At 37.8% G+C, this 15,638-nt stretch overlaps 1 protein-coding gene across 1 annotated transcript in view; it reads right to left on the reverse strand.

Moving 5' to 3' along the window:
- The window catches only part of KCNQ1 (potassium voltage-gated channel, KQT-like subfamily, member 1), a gene marked incomplete at its 5' end in the record, with an annotated part of 371,679 nt that overhangs the window by 249,192 nt on the left and 106,849 nt on the right, over positions 1 to 15,638 (reverse strand). Inside the window, 4 exons of the mRNA XM_010003898.1 lie at positions 2,416 to 2,536; positions 9,655 to 9,796; positions 10,692 to 10,814; positions 14,303 to 14,398. Of these exons, the coding sequence (XP_010002200.1) occupies positions 2,416 to 2,536; positions 9,655 to 9,796; positions 10,692 to 10,814; positions 14,303 to 14,398 (482 nt within the window). The remainder of the gene's footprint in view (positions 1 to 2,415; positions 2,537 to 9,654; positions 9,797 to 10,691; positions 10,815 to 14,302; positions 14,399 to 15,638) is intronic.

The following is a 15,638-nucleotide window of genomic DNA, read 5'->3' on the forward strand; positions in this document are numbered from 1 at the left end:
CCACTTCTAAAACTGTCTTCATGTGCTTCTCATAAAGCATGAATTGCTTTGAAGACATGAAACTAGAGATACTTGCACTTAATTTGACTTTTCCATACTAATTCGTTTTCATAGCTCATGCTGTGTTTTTCTTAAGTACTTGGGTTTAGACTTGCATATGGCTGCATATTTCTTCAACAATAATTCTGGGGTGATCACACATATATAGTGTGCCATCATATATTGATGGCTTTAAGGAAAGGATATGCTTCACAACTGGGGACAAAGGAATAAAATAATTCATCCTAGATTCCCTCAGGCACAGCAACTTTCAAGCCTGAATTAAAAACACAAACATGGATCTGAAATGACTAACCACTTTTATTATACAGAAAATTAATATCTCTGTGTGCAAAGCCACATTGCAGCAGTGCTAAATTAGATTCTTAATTCTATACCCACATGCCTTAGAGGTCCTACTAACATGTAACCAGCTTATAAATATTTTACCTAGGACTTCTAAACGAAGAATGAAGAACAAGTGTTTGTCTAAGTAATTAATGTAAAGTGACTGGTCTTCAGCATCCAGCAACATGGGTACCCAGGGAAAAGCTGAAAGCAGTTTGCTTTTCAACTGCCTCAAATGCAAGCAGAACGCACAACCCAACAGTAAAGCAATCATTAAAATAATTTGCATTTCAAAACATTTGGCAATATCTGTTATCTGAATGTCAATACTCTAACTGACATTAGTAAACACAAAGTTTTCACTATTTTTTTCCCCCAAACCCTTACATCTGTAGGCTGATCTGGCATTGCTTCAGGCCTTTTAAGAAAATGCATGCAAAGTAAATGCACTTGTAATGGAACAGTTGTCAGCGTCTACAACACTTGGGCACCCATGCTTCAATGGGACACATTTCAATTAATGTTATCCAGTTTTGCATTTAATCCAATGTATCCAGTTTTGAATCTAAAACCAAAGTCTTAAAAGAAACAACGACTTCCATTTTATTCCACCCTAGCAAAGACTCGATTCAAGCTATATTTGGGGAACATGATTTGTACCATCCCATCACTCAAAAAACCAAAACAAATCTAGGATGTTACACAAAGTGATGGAGCACCTTATTATTTGAAATGTATCAATGACAGTGACAATGAGAAATAACTAAATAATTCCCAAGTAGAAAAAGATTAGAACTTTTAGTACCCAAGTGTATTTCTTTTACAGAAAGTCTGCAACATTGTGGTAAAGTTTAAAAAAAGCTATGCAAAGGAAACTTCTAGATCTGGTTTTGCTTCTCTGTTGTTCCTGTCTAAGGCTTGAGGAAATTTATTACTTCCTTCTCCTGCTTGTACCACTAAAAAATCTGCAGGAATACAAGTCTCCTAAATCCTCCACCTACAAAAATATGTACACCTAGGTGATACGGCTAAAAATGCAAGTCCTTGCATTTGGGGGCAGGGAAGACTCCTCTCAAATCTACTTTTAGAAAAATGCTGTTCTAAAGTGGCTATAAAAAGTATGTTTATGCTTTTCTCCTATTTATATTGTATAGGAACAAGGAAAATTGGAATAGTAAAACTCACAGCAGGCATTTCTGTATGTTTTGTACCTCAGAAATAAAGTATGCCAAGAATTTTCATCCGTGGTTTCACTGCATAAATCCTCACTTATTTAGGAATAGAGGGGAAAAAATTCTCATTCTTCTGCTAGAGGACATATTGTCACACAACTACTACAATAAATAATAAGCATTTGTCAGAAATTTAAATTGAACAATGACAGAAGATTTTTTTTTTTTAAGGCATTTGAATAAAAATCTTTTGCAATTCTCAATTTTTTAAATAATCTGAGAATCTGGAGATAACATTATAGCAAAAAAAACGTGGAAAATCTTCTTTTAAAAGAAAAAAACAAAAGCAAAATAAAAATACAAGCTTCTTTCAGACAATTTTTATATACCACCATGCAGTGATAAAGATGAAAACAGATCTGTACTTGTCAGGCAGATCATAATTTCTTAAGAGAAGGTGATGCTGAAACAGAAAGGTTGGTATTTCATGGAAGTAGTATTTCAAAATCTGCTCTTTACAGCTATTCCACTGGAAAATGGTGGAGGGAATTACAAAATTCTCAACAGGCAAGTACTCGCACATTGTCTCAAGGTCAAAATTTTGAGGCCATCACCACCAGCTGCCCACAGACATTAGCTAAAATCTAAAGCCTTGCATCACAGCCAAGTGAACTTTCTTCAGGTCAACATGAAGATTTACTGGCACTCAGAACAGTCTACACCAACTTCAAGGTAAAAAGAGTTTGACATAAATATCTGAGATAGCCCTATCAGCTCCATATTTCAGCTCCTCCCACCTGAATTGGCTTTCCTTGTCTAAGTCCAAATAATGCACAATTCAATAGCCTTGACTTACTGTGAGATGTGAGTTATTGGGGTCAACAGTGTCTCACCCTCCAGGTCAAGCTCATCGGCAAAGCTGTTGGTCCTGATGAAGGGTCCTGTGTTCACATCTAAAAACGTTGGGCTTTTTTTCACTGTGAGGAAACATGCAGATAGCAGTTAAAGCAAAAGCATTCAGCTTTTTTGAAGGTCTACCACTCTTTATGAACTCAGAAATACTCTACATTTTAACAGAGTATTAAAAACAGAAGTTACTACCAAAAAATTACATATACTATGGTGTTTGTGAAAAGTAAAACTTTAACTCTGGTTCTATCTTAAGAATTTCAACTTTTTTTCTTTTATTTTGTTCATACTCCTCATACACTAAAGTGTAGAGTGTCTATATCACAGTTTCATGCATGATAAAACTTACTGTACAATACTCAGCCATACCATGGACCATTGCTCTACAGCAAAAGTGTACGTATGCAATTTGATGTCAAGATCCATTCCTTCTTATATCATCTTACTTTTTGTTTTGGTTTATGATACCACTTTCTGGGGTGTAATTACCATGACTAAGATCACAAACCCAAGCCTAGATAAAAAAACAAGCCCATGTATTTTCATGGTGAGAACTCAGCTCCTGTCACACATTGTCCGAGCTAGTTTACTGGTTCCCAATCTCTTTCAAACTTAGGCACAAGGATGTCTCATCTTTGAGCTCAGACATGAGACAGGTGGAAAGATGTTCATTTCATCCAAGATGGGGTTCTTAGGGGGAAGACTATTTCACAAAACTTCCAGTATTGGAAGTTTTTAATGGCAAAGCTACTTGTTAACCAATACTTTCATGCAACCAAGAAACCAGGCAGTGCACTATACATTTAATTTTTAAGCTCAGGCTCCTAAATTCTGTCAGACTGTAACATTAAGAGCCCTCAGTGCTCTTTCCAGCATGGTCCTAACAACATTTGTTAGAGAACTCATAAAGCTTGCATATAAATAAAACCACTACTGTATTTCTACTTGATTGTCAAGGAATTTGATAGAGAATGAAAACAAGTAAAATTCTGCAAAAATCATAGATAGATTGTGACACCCCTGTAGAACACTTTATCTGGGCAAATGGTCAATCAATGAAATAAATATAATGTTGCAACTTATCTAGGCTATATTGTATTAAACAAAATACTTTGTAATATAACAGTAAATAATGTCCTGCCAAAATGCAGAATGGAAGCTACAGGAATACAGCAGAAATAGCTAACTTAAATATAGCTGAATTTAATGTGAAATGAAGATATCAGGAAACATTTTTTTTAAATGCAATCATTTTACTCAAGGAGGTAGATATATTAATAGAAATAGGTTTGAACTTCTACAAATGTTCAGAAGAGAAAATGTTATTGTATCATCAGGCACATGGCCATTCAAAATTACAACAGAAAAGTCTGCTCTCCTGGAATTTTAATAGGAGAGGAAGACCTCTGAAATCACTGTAAAAAACCCATAAAATTAAAAATGTAGCACTTAAACTTGAACATTCTAAAGTTTTAGCAAATGTTAGCTTCCTATTTTTGGTTTTAGTAGGTTATTTAATCAATTTGCTGTAGTCATCCAAGACAGTGGCTGTGGAACAAGCAGAACCATTCAATTCAAATATACAGCAAAATATCCTTCAAAAAGGCTCCTTTTGGCTTTTATTAAATTAATTTTCACAGTTTTCATGCCTACAAGACACAAACAAAACTTTCCTGGTCTCTAGAGAAGGAGGGCTCTCAGCCTTTTCAGTATCACTGGTGACAAGTGATAAAACTGCAGAACCTAAAACCATGTAAAGTGTTTGCTGAACATTCATTAAACTGTGCTTGTGGAAGCTACAATCCCACACAGTGCAGAGGTAGATGTACAGAAGCAGCTACTCTTGCATCATTCACAATTACTGTTTTCCAGTTTCAGGGGAGTGAAGGAGTGGCACAATGAAAAAGGAACAAGACTGTCCGGAGCCTATCTGAAACTGCTGTTATGTGAGAAAACAGAGATGAAGAGCTTCTTAACATGAGGCAAACATGGTATCCCCCTCCCTTCTTGCATTTTCAGATTTTCATAGCTGATCATAACCAAGATCAGTCTGTTCTGGTGACCAGTGCAGCCCTCTGTGCTTTATGTTGCCATTCTTAAATGTGTATTGCTGCTACCAACATAAAGAAGCAGCCACTCCAAAACACTACCATGTTTTGGTAGAGAGAGAGAGGGGACCAAGGAGACAACATTTTGTTACTGGGAGTTTTTGTGCCACAAAATGTCTTGAAACAAGACCCAGGCAGAGCACCAGGAAGCAGATGTGGCCACAGCACATTTTGTGTTTATAGAAATAAATTCATAGCCATCTGACTTTGGAGGCGTCTCTCACAAAACAGTGCTTAAAAATAAGTATATTAAAAAGAAACACTAAATTTCTAAATAAGTAGGCTAAAGAAGGAAAAAAAAAAAAAGAGGAAGTTCTATGAACTAATTTTCAATGGATAATGAGTGAGAAGAAACAGGAAACAGATGTACCAAGGGATATTTACTCTATTCAGGGGTCTCCAAGCTTAGTTTTTTCCCTATTTTTGACAGGTAGCAGCAGCGACTATGACAAAAGACATGACCATCCAACTGGTAATGCTGAATGCAGTACTACTTTGAAATAACAAAAATACACTCCCCACAGTATGAGAACCCCTGCTTTTAAAAGAGAAATTCTGAAGTTTCTGAACACATTCAAGGTCAGGTTGAATGGGGCTTTGAGTAACTGAATCCAGCTGAAGACGTCCCCACTCACTGTAGAGGGGCCTGGACTAGATGGTCTTTAAAAGTCCCTTCCAACCCAAACCATTCTATGAAATTTCAATTGAGAATTATAATCTCAATAAGAAGTAGTAACAGATGAGTTTTCTATATTACCAGAACAACAATTTTATAATGCAATATGACATGTGTGCATGTGGTTTTCTGGTAGTGTGGTATCTGGCTAGCAAGACAAAATTTTTACACTATCTTTTTTGCAACCACACTTTAAAAGTATTTTTCATGGAAAATCTAAGTTTTAATTAATGAATTTAGAAAATACCTCTGTTCTGCAGAAAACTTCTTTTTTGCTTTATTTAAGCATTTACATTTTACAATATGAAAAACCTTCCAAACTCAAAATTCTACTGATACGCCTATGCTTTTTTTAAAAATCAGCACTTTAATTTTCAGTGCCAAAGCAGGCAACTCCAGACAGAGCATTGCAAGGCATTAGTAATTAACAAAGATGACGGAGCAATGAAATATGATGAGCTTTACCTGGAGAGGAAGGAGCACTGGAAGGCTGCTGGTCTGTGGAAAATGACGGCCAGGAGCGCTGACAATCTGAGTCAGAGTAAAGATGCACGTAAAACAAAGGGAGAGAGGAGAAGGGATGGGGGGGAAAGAAAATGCAACAAAAACAACAAAAAAAAGCTCCAGCTAGGCAGCTGAGGAGATGCTGACATAGCTAAAACGTATGTTGCATCTAACATCATTAAAAATTAAAAATACTGTGGAAAAGAGTTAATGTGAAACTCTTCTAGTGTGTTTTACGGGTTATCAGAATATTAAACCACCATTGGGGAGGCAGTGTGTCTCTTCAAACCCATTCTTCATGACAGTGTCACCTGGTGCAAGATATTCTTCCCTACATGCCAGTCCCATTTTGAGGAAAGCGACCTATGTGTTTGCCCCTTCCTTCCTGACTTTAGGGTTTCCTCAAGAGGAAACTTTTTTTTTCCCCTTTCCAAAGTGTCATTTGCATTACGGGTCAGGCCCCTCTTGCTCTTGTTCCTACCACTCATGATATAGGTAACTCCTGGTCAGACTTCAGTGCTGCCAGCCACGTTTGAAGCTGCCTGACACATCCCCTAAAAATTTAAGCTGAGTGCCTGCCTGAAGCTGAATTTCCTGAGGAAAAGTGTCAGGCACACAAGAGGAGTCAATAATGATGAAGATACTCAGTAAAATATAACATAAATATAACATTTATGCTATGTTTAGTTATTTTGAATAGCATTATCCTTTTAACTATTATCACATTAAGAAAAAACTGAGGATTCACACACTGGGACAGGGATATCTCTCAGAAGTGTTGCCTTACTTTTACATATTGAGAAAATTTCTCAAAATATAAATGTATTTGAGTTTAAAAAACTGAAAAAACCCTCATGCCCCAAGTGTTCTGTCAGTGCTAGGCATGTTCCAGCTATGGCTCTTGGGTCTTTGGTAACTGATGATGCCAGGGGAAATGAGGATGGGAGAAAATGAGTTGGAAATCTCTGGTTGCACAAGGATAATGCAGGGAAGCCAGATGGGGGATCCAGGAATGTGATGCAAAGAGAAAAACAGAATTTATTGAATATGAGAAAGCAACATCTTGATTTGCAAATAGAGGCTGAGGACCAAATTAAAGTTGAATGGGAATCTTTAACTCTTGTACTTCCTAATTTCTTGTTTTTGAGCTTTTGACTTGGCAGCACCAGTTTTCTGTGCAGATAATCTTATTGACAGTAAGTACAAACACACTCTCCTTTTTCTTTCTTTGAGTCACTATGAGAACAATGTTAGGTAACCTCTCAGGTCCACTAAACTCACACTGTTTTACTAGGAAATAGAAACTGGACCTACAACGCCTGGCAAAACTCCTCTGATACTCGCCCAAGATGAAGGAATTTCCTGCTTAGGTAAAACAGGTGACTTTGTGGCTTTTGCTGCACTCCTGAGCTTGTTCCACCATGCTCACCCGCAACAGAGATTCACAACTTGGAATATAGCAGAAAGCTGGAAAATGGGTAAATCAGGGATTGGTCATCAGTGGGTGTCAAGGAGATTGGTTGCTTTCCACTTTAGTGCCTTATAATTGCACCTGTGTTCCATGTGGATTCAGAGAAGAAACTGAACCTTGTATTTTCAGACAATTTAACCCAAGCCTGAGCATCCATGCACTCAATTACTGAAAAGAAGCCTCTATTGTCTTTAGGGAATGCAGAACAGACAACCTGCAGGTGGCTTGCAGCATTCTCAGCAAATGGCAGCTTTTTTTACCCAGACACAGCTCTAATCCTAGAGTCTTTGGGGAACACTCAATTGTTAAGAAAGTGTCTAAGCAAGCACATTAGAAACATCACAGGACTACATGGTTGCTTAAGTGATCACAGAATCCAGACAAACAGTAAAATAAATTATTGAATTTGTGGGTCCCCATCTGTTCATAAATATCTACAGAGCATTTTTACAGGAACAGATGCATGTACTTCAGAATGCACAATACTGGAGGTCAAATCCAGAAATTTTTCTTCCTTCCCAATCTGTTTGTTTAGAAATTAATTCTTTGCTTTGTAGCTACTGGATGAATTATACTTTATAGGTAATTAACGTTTTACATTGGCTACATATACAGAAGCAATTTTTCTCAATTATAAAAAAAGGCAGACATCATCTACTTACATAAGAAAAAAAGAAAATTTTTCTCAAAAAAAAGGCAGACATCATCTACTTACATAAGAGCTCACTACGCATGCTCACTTTTCTCTTGGTGACAAAACTGTGGGTGCAATTGTGATTATGAGTGCTGGATTGTACATTTTTGTCTGCCTAGATCTCCTGGGCTGCAAAAGATTTCTTGGAAACCATATGGCACTAGATGCACATGAAAAGCACTGCAAACATTACATTGTCATAAACTGGCATGCCATAGATAAACTTATTTTCCTCAACTTACCAAGTGATTTTAACATTCCTGTTTGTCCTGTATACTTGTAACAGTTTAGAGAGAGCAGAACAGATAAAAAAGAAAAAAGGTAAGTGTCAGAAGAAATTCAAGAAACTCCTAGTATGGAAAGCAATACAGATGATTTTTTGAAGTGGCGGTAGGTGGCTGCCTGCAAATCATACTGTCCAGTAATCAACTTAGAAACATGGTGATAAAAGGTGGAACTTTACAAATCTAAGTATTTGTTCAGTTAATTTATTGGGTTGTGTTGAAGAAAGATATCTGTATTCAAGATTGAGACACAGACTAAACTTTGCCCTTGTCCCCCATCGAACAGCTATGTAATTTCTACTGCCAGATGCAATTCACAATCATTCCTTAATAGGGCCAAGGAGTGGAAAAGTACAGATATTTTAGAAAAAAAGTAAGACAGAAGAGTACCAAAAAATAAGTGGAAGGTGAGACTGCTTGGACTAAAATACACCTGGCACCAACCCACATTGCTATCTTGTTTTACAGGTCATTAAATTTAAGCAGGTCTGCCAAAATTTTGAGAAGAAAAAGTATAAGTACTTAAGGTATCTATAATCAATAAAACACACCTTAAAAATTAAACATTATTCTCACTGCTGAAATTTGAGCAATAACAAAAAATTTCTAACAAAAGTACATTTATAAAAAAGCCACATTGTAAATTCAGAGTTTTTTTGGAAGTTCATTAAAAGTAAAGCAACTACAACTAAGCTATTAATCATAAGGTGACTTATCAAAGTCCTTTCTTCTTTTTCCTCACATTTTACTATTTTGTATGGTGAAACTTAATAGAGATGGATCCACATTTATCTTAGGTATTTCTGCTTTCAAAATTTGTTTCACAGCCTACTCCACTGAGCAGATGGCAGAAGCACATTATAGTTTAATACAGCCAACTACGTTCAGTGCAGCCAAGATGAGTCAAACTATTTTGGTTGAGGCACAAACACAATAGTAACACATCCTGGGTAAATTTCACGTGGAAAACTGACAGCTAATCCCAGTAGTTTCAACCAACTGCAGAACTGGGGAATGTATGCACCAGCCTCAGAGACAGCATCTCTTCTAGCAGGCAAAAGTGACAAATAATCTTAAGTGTGTCTGCAGTGGAGTACACTTATTAAGGGAATGGCTGAATCTCATCCAGAAAAGCCAGCAACTGAGGATAAAAAGCAAAGTATTCTTGCTTTAGAATGACAAGAGCTTGTTCTGTCCTCATCCTCTCTCCTGCAGACATTAAAGAGAACCTGTGTGGAAATCACTAAGAGAAGCTGTTAAAGTTACTGGCATTCTGGGGGCACCATCCCTGGAGATGTGTTCAAGGGCAGGTTGGATGGGGCTCCGAGCAGCCTGTTCTAGTGGAAGGTGTCCCTGTCCATGCAGAAGATTTAGAACTCAATCATCTTTAAGGTCCTTTCCAACTCAAAAAATTATCTGATTCTGTGATTCTATAATGGAATTTCTTACCAGAATTTTCATATGCTTCAAAACTGAAATCAGGTTTCCGGTCCTCTGTCACGTGGTCATAAGTGATGTGTGGAACAGTTAACATCCTATCTGGAGAAGAAGGCCCATTGTCTTTGTCTAACTTAAATTTCTTCTTTTTAACCTAAAAATACACATACATTACATTACTCAAACCTATCTACATTTAGTTATCTCTTCAGTAATATCTTTGATAACCATGCAGTCCCCAATGAGCTATTATCAGTCAAAAGAGTTCCCAATCAAATAAATTTTTACTATGTTACACTGTGCATTTCTTCATATGGTTGCCCCCCACTGCACCAAAACTGGCTCAGTACTAGAATTCTGCACATTTTCATTAGCAAATCCCTTGCCTGCAGTAAAAAACTACTAGCTCTGCAACAGCTTATATAAATCAAACTATTCTAGGGTATCTTAGCTATGTCATAGATGCAATAAATGTTATCTTAAGCAAAAAGGAAGTGGCTATACTGCTACTGAACTCAGTTCAACCTGAGATACTAAGGAAGATATTTGCACACCATCCTCTCTGTCTAACTTGAGACTACCGTGCAATATTTTTACAGTAGAAATGATGAAGTATCACATAATTTACAGATTCTGACAAAGGTTTTTTGTAACTTTTTAAAACAAAAACTTCTGAACTTCTGCAATCAGTTGATATTAAAATACTATCATATGTAGGCACAAAACATCTACACCATAGGAAATGTTATAGAGATGCTTATAGTTTGGTGAACAACAGTAAGTTAATTGATTGGTATGTCTGAATTACATCATCATTGCCCTTCTCAAAACTCACAGATCTATTTAAAAAGTCATGCCTGGGAAGAGAAGCAAATGAAGTTACACTTTAAAATGGTTATATACTAAATATCCAAACTGAAATACCAATGAAACTTTGAAACCAAGTAATAATCTGTGAAACAAACAAGAAATAGCCTGTAGAAAATAAACTATTCAATCTAATTTAACATTTTTAAAATACTATAATAGGAAATGCTAGTTACTGGTACCATTACTGATTTCTTCGGTTTTGGACTGGGTGACAGTAAATGATAACTTCTGGCAGGTTTTCGAATGTATATTTTCCATGTAGAAGAGTCTGGGTTTTCAGCTGCATAGCATCTCCATGCAGTCTAGAACAAAGGTTTTAAGTCACAGAACAATTAATGCAATTGAATTTGTAGCTGTCTGTAGTACAGAGTAACTTCCAAGAAGCACATTTCCCCATTGGAAATGTAAACTCAGCATGGTTTAGAATTCTTACTTAGTAAACAGAACCCACATAGTTTGAACTGGGCAAACCAGAATGAAAGCTCAGTCTTTTCAAGTGCAGCTTTTGTTCACATTAGCAACAAACAAGTAATGGAGAGAATTCTAGACTGGACTGAAAAGATTGGGGTTGAAGTTCTTGCACTGTTTCAGTTTCTGTCTGAGGATTTTGCCTATTGCATCCTGTGTTTCAGGCTCCTACACAGAAAAAAACCCACATCATTCCTGCCTCCCTTACCAGAGCACTATCAGAAAAAGAGCAGTTGTGGTGTAGTCAATAGAGCTATGTTCATATGAAGAAATAAGTATAAAGGAAATAGCAGCAGTGGTTAAGGAAGAGCCAAAACCCAAATCCAATCCTCTCTCCTGGAGCCACCAATGACTATGTTCCCAGGCAAAAAGGAGGAAAAGCAGGGCTAGGAAACAAGACCAGCTGGAAACAAAACGCTAATGCATTCTCTCTTAAGTGTGTATATATTTCATCAGTGTGGATAAACAATTAGTCTTCAGATTAAAAAGGCAGATCCCCACTTACACACTACATGAGAAAAAGTAACATAAGGAGCCATGAAGGGCGATTCCACCCCTCGCCTCTGCGAATCACATAGGAAAGAATCATTAGCAGAATCTACATTCAGCACAAAAATTTTCACCAACTTCACTCACACCGCAAAAAAACCACACACATCAAAAATAAAGATAGGAGCATGAAACCACACAGAAAGGGATATTTTACACACAACCCACCCCCTCGTCAATTTACCACAATATTAACAACAAAAAATCCCCATAATCATACTTCAGTCCATGTTTTGCCCATTACCTCTCTTTATTTATATCCTTGTGTCTGTCCCAACTGAGGTGCCATTAAATGTCGTGGTTTGGGCCCATCACAACAAAGGAGCAGCCCCATGGCCACTCACTCAACCCCCCTCACACAAGCTCTGGGATGAGGACAAGGGCCAACTTGAAGCTCATGGGTCGAGAAAAAGGACAAGGAGGGTTCTACAGCGATTGAAGTCCTGGGCAAAACAGGCTCAACTTCGGGAAAAAATAGTAATTTAATTTCACACAAATCAGATGCACACAAGACACAGGCAACACAGAGAGCAGGGCTTGCATACGTTATGCCCACCCCTCCCTTCTTCCCAGTTTCTCTCCCTCCTTCCCCCCAGCAGCACAGGGGGACAGGGGATGGGGTTTAGAGTCAGTTCACAGGCTGGTGGTTCCTGCTGCTCCTTCCTCCTCAAGAAGGATTCCTCACAGTCCTTTCCTGCTTCCCCACGGGGTCCCTCCCATGGCCGACAGTCCTCCATGAACCTCTCCTTCATGAGTCCTTCCCACGAGGTCTGGAGCTGCTCCAGCCTGGGCTTCCCACAGAGTCAGGGGCTGCTTCAGGAACAAACTCCCCTGGCACCGGGGTCTTCCAAAGCTGCATAATCAGAGTCCACTGGCAGCAAAATCCAAGGCCACTGGCCAAGTTCACTCTTCCTGGTGCCTTCAGGGAATGTTCCACCACGTTCCTCCACGAGTGCAGGGGCACAGCTGCCATCTCACCATGGGTTGCAGGGAAACTTCTGCTTGGGCACCTTCTTCCCCTTCTTCCTCACCAACCACCGGGATTCTTCACCCCTCACTGCCTTTCACATCTCCAGCTCAGCTCTTCTTTCTGCTCGCTCTGCTCAGCTCTTATCTCAGTTCTTTCGTATGTTAATCACAGAGGTGCATCTATTGTCCCTCTAATGGCTGGTTTTGGATACGGGAGCTTCTCAGCTTCTTCCTGGAGCCACCCCTGGGGCCCTTCCCTGGCTACCACAGAACCCGCCAAACCAAACCAGCGCACATACACATACACAAAATCTGAAGTGGGAAAGGCCAGAAAACCCAAATGAAAGAAACAAAGCAAGGCAGAATGACAGGGAAAACAGACAGCAGCTGGAAAGTAAAGAATCAGGAAAGCATCATATGATTCCCACCATGGTTAATAGGATGCTGGAAAAAACAACTGGCCTCTAGAAGAGAACAAGAAGGAATACAGGAAAAAAGTATCACTCCTTTCAGCCGTTCTCTTGTACTTATTTCACAGACTTCTTAGTTTAAGAAGTTTTCTAAGGTATTTGTAGAGCAGTTATTAAATTGAGCCTTTACAAGTCTGAGACTATTAGTAAATCATCATTATCACCATTAAGAACAGGTAGTCAGCAACTCACTGTCTATCCTCCACTATTCCATAATATTTCAGATGAAGCCAAGTACAAAATTCTTACTATGCATGTTCAGGCTTCCCAATTATTTACGATTGATTTGCCAAAATAATCTGTAGGAACCCTAAAAATCCATTCTAGGCAAAATCATACCTTTCTCTGACCATGCAAACCAAACAAAACACACTGAGTCTGAAGACTTTTGGCTAATCTCTGACTATAACCAGAGCTCTACATTGAAACCTTTTTCACATTAACTCTGGGACTGTTTAGTTTCAAGCATAAACTTTACAGTTAGCTACTGTTTTCATAAAGAGCCTGATCTGGAAATCCACATTCACTCATGAAACTAGAGAAATAAGTCAAATGAGAATGCAAAAATAATATGGCTTAGTTTTACATCTAGATTTCTTCTATATTTGATACCTTTGCTTCTAAAGCTACCCATGCAGATACTGAGGGAGGGAGGAAAAGCTGGAAAAACCAAGATTGAAATAATATTAATACTTCTCCAGGGTGAAATGCTGGCTACAGTGAAGAAAAAGATAAATCAAATTGACCTTACTTACACTTAACTGCAACAGCATTTTTAACAGAAGGAATCAACATTTCTCTGCCTGTATGTTATGCTATATGAAAAGACTGATTTTGCAGAATCCCAGTGGTTTCCAGTCACCTATCCTGGAGCTGACAAGTTCCTATTTAACATTCTGACTTAATACTTCTGCATTTGATATTTTTAAGAATATGTTTGTCCTACGGAAAATGAAGCATATCTGACTTGTCTTTACAAGCAACAATGTATTTTTTAAGAATACAATTTTACATGAAGCTTCCTCTCCGGTTTTCACTACTACCAGCATAGTTTTTCATAACATTTTCCCCAGGTGCATTATTCATTAACTACAGGATAACCTTCAGTTTTCATTTTAACCAGTTGAATTAAAGATTTTGCACTAATGTGGGAGGGAACTTTTCTGCTCATTAGTTTATGTTCTAGGTGGGATTTCCAAAACTGTTTAAAAGACTTGCACCTGTAATTCTTATACATTTTAAAATAGGAATCAGGCATGAAAATACTGCCAACAGTTTTGAAAAAACTATAAATGGAAATAAATTATAGTATGCAAAATGCAGGAACTCAGTACCTGTATGAGAGAGGCAGCAGCTGGAATTTGACGGTTGAAATGCTTCTGTCTTTGTTTCTGTTGTACCTTTAGGGCAAAGCCTGAACCAAGAATTCCCTGTGGGAAGAAAGAAAACACAGATCTATTTTTTTAACAGCGAAAAAAACCCACACATAAGCTTGCCAAATTATGTTGTATTAATAAACTTCTATTCAGCAACATAAACCCCAACTAATTATTTAGAGGAAATGACTTAATACTGTTAAGTTTTCAGACTCAGTTAGTATTACTTGTTGAAACAAACTATGAATGCCATCATGCCCTGATTGAAAGCCTATTTAGATCAGTTGGATTCAAAGGCTAAAGAGTGAGCAGAAATTATATTTCATACCCTCTAAAAGTCTCATAAATGCTTGCTTAGGGGAATAATAGAATAGTGAGAAATATTAACCTGACGTACTTAACTTCACTTTAATGAGAAATAAAGCTTTGGCAAGGCAAGATTCAGGTCACAAGAAAAACCTTATAACTGTAGTTTGGTAATTTCTAGCTCCATATTTTAACCCATGAAAGAAGGGAGGACACAGAAGAGAAAACTGAATGATACAAAATGGTCAGGACTTCAGTGAGTTCAACACAAGGCCATCTAATCCATTCTCAGGTCCTGAGACATGGACTAATGGTATCAGATGGTGTAGAATTCAAAACAGCCTTCAAATTTAGTATAACCATTAAGTCCAAAGTTAGAGCAAGTCATTTATGTAGCCATTTGCATAGCCATAGAAGTATCTAACAGAGGTTTAAGTAACATAGATGAAAAGAAGATCTATACATCAGCTTACATGACTACACCTACACAAGAAAAACATAATTCATTTTCTACAAGGTAGCCAAAGGTGTCAGAGCAGCCAGTGATGTTGGCTCAACCTCTAAGAGCCACATTAATCATCAAGTGTTTTGAAAGGAACAGGAAAGGCCCTTCCTATTATGTTCACTTAGTAAAGATCAAAGAGTTAATGATGTCCAAACATCACTTATTTGGGAAACGAAGGATTGTTGTTAGATCCAGAACCCATAACCACATTGTTTAACCACAACAATTACTTTTGACTGTGATCTCAGCCAGCTCTGCTCATTTAAAATGCCGATGAGGCCTTGTGCAATAGTTACTATCTATCAACTACTTGCTGCTAGAGCTTCAAACCCTACATTTACCCCTTGGCCAACTCACAACAACAATTTAATTCTGTAATAAAAACTGATAAAGAGGTGTTTGTTGTTTTACCTCTACAGGCAGCTAGGGAAATCTGACAGGTAAACATAAAAGCACTGCTATGAAGGTGGGGCTGCAGAGTTA

Source organism: Chaetura pelagica, unplaced genomic scaffold, assembly GCF_000747805.2.
Source record: "Chaetura pelagica isolate M959 unplaced genomic scaffold, ChaPel_1.0 scaffold28, whole genome shotgun sequence".
In the NCBI taxonomy this organism is placed as follows: domain Eukaryota; kingdom Metazoa; phylum Chordata; class Aves; order Apodiformes; family Apodidae; genus Chaetura; species Chaetura pelagica.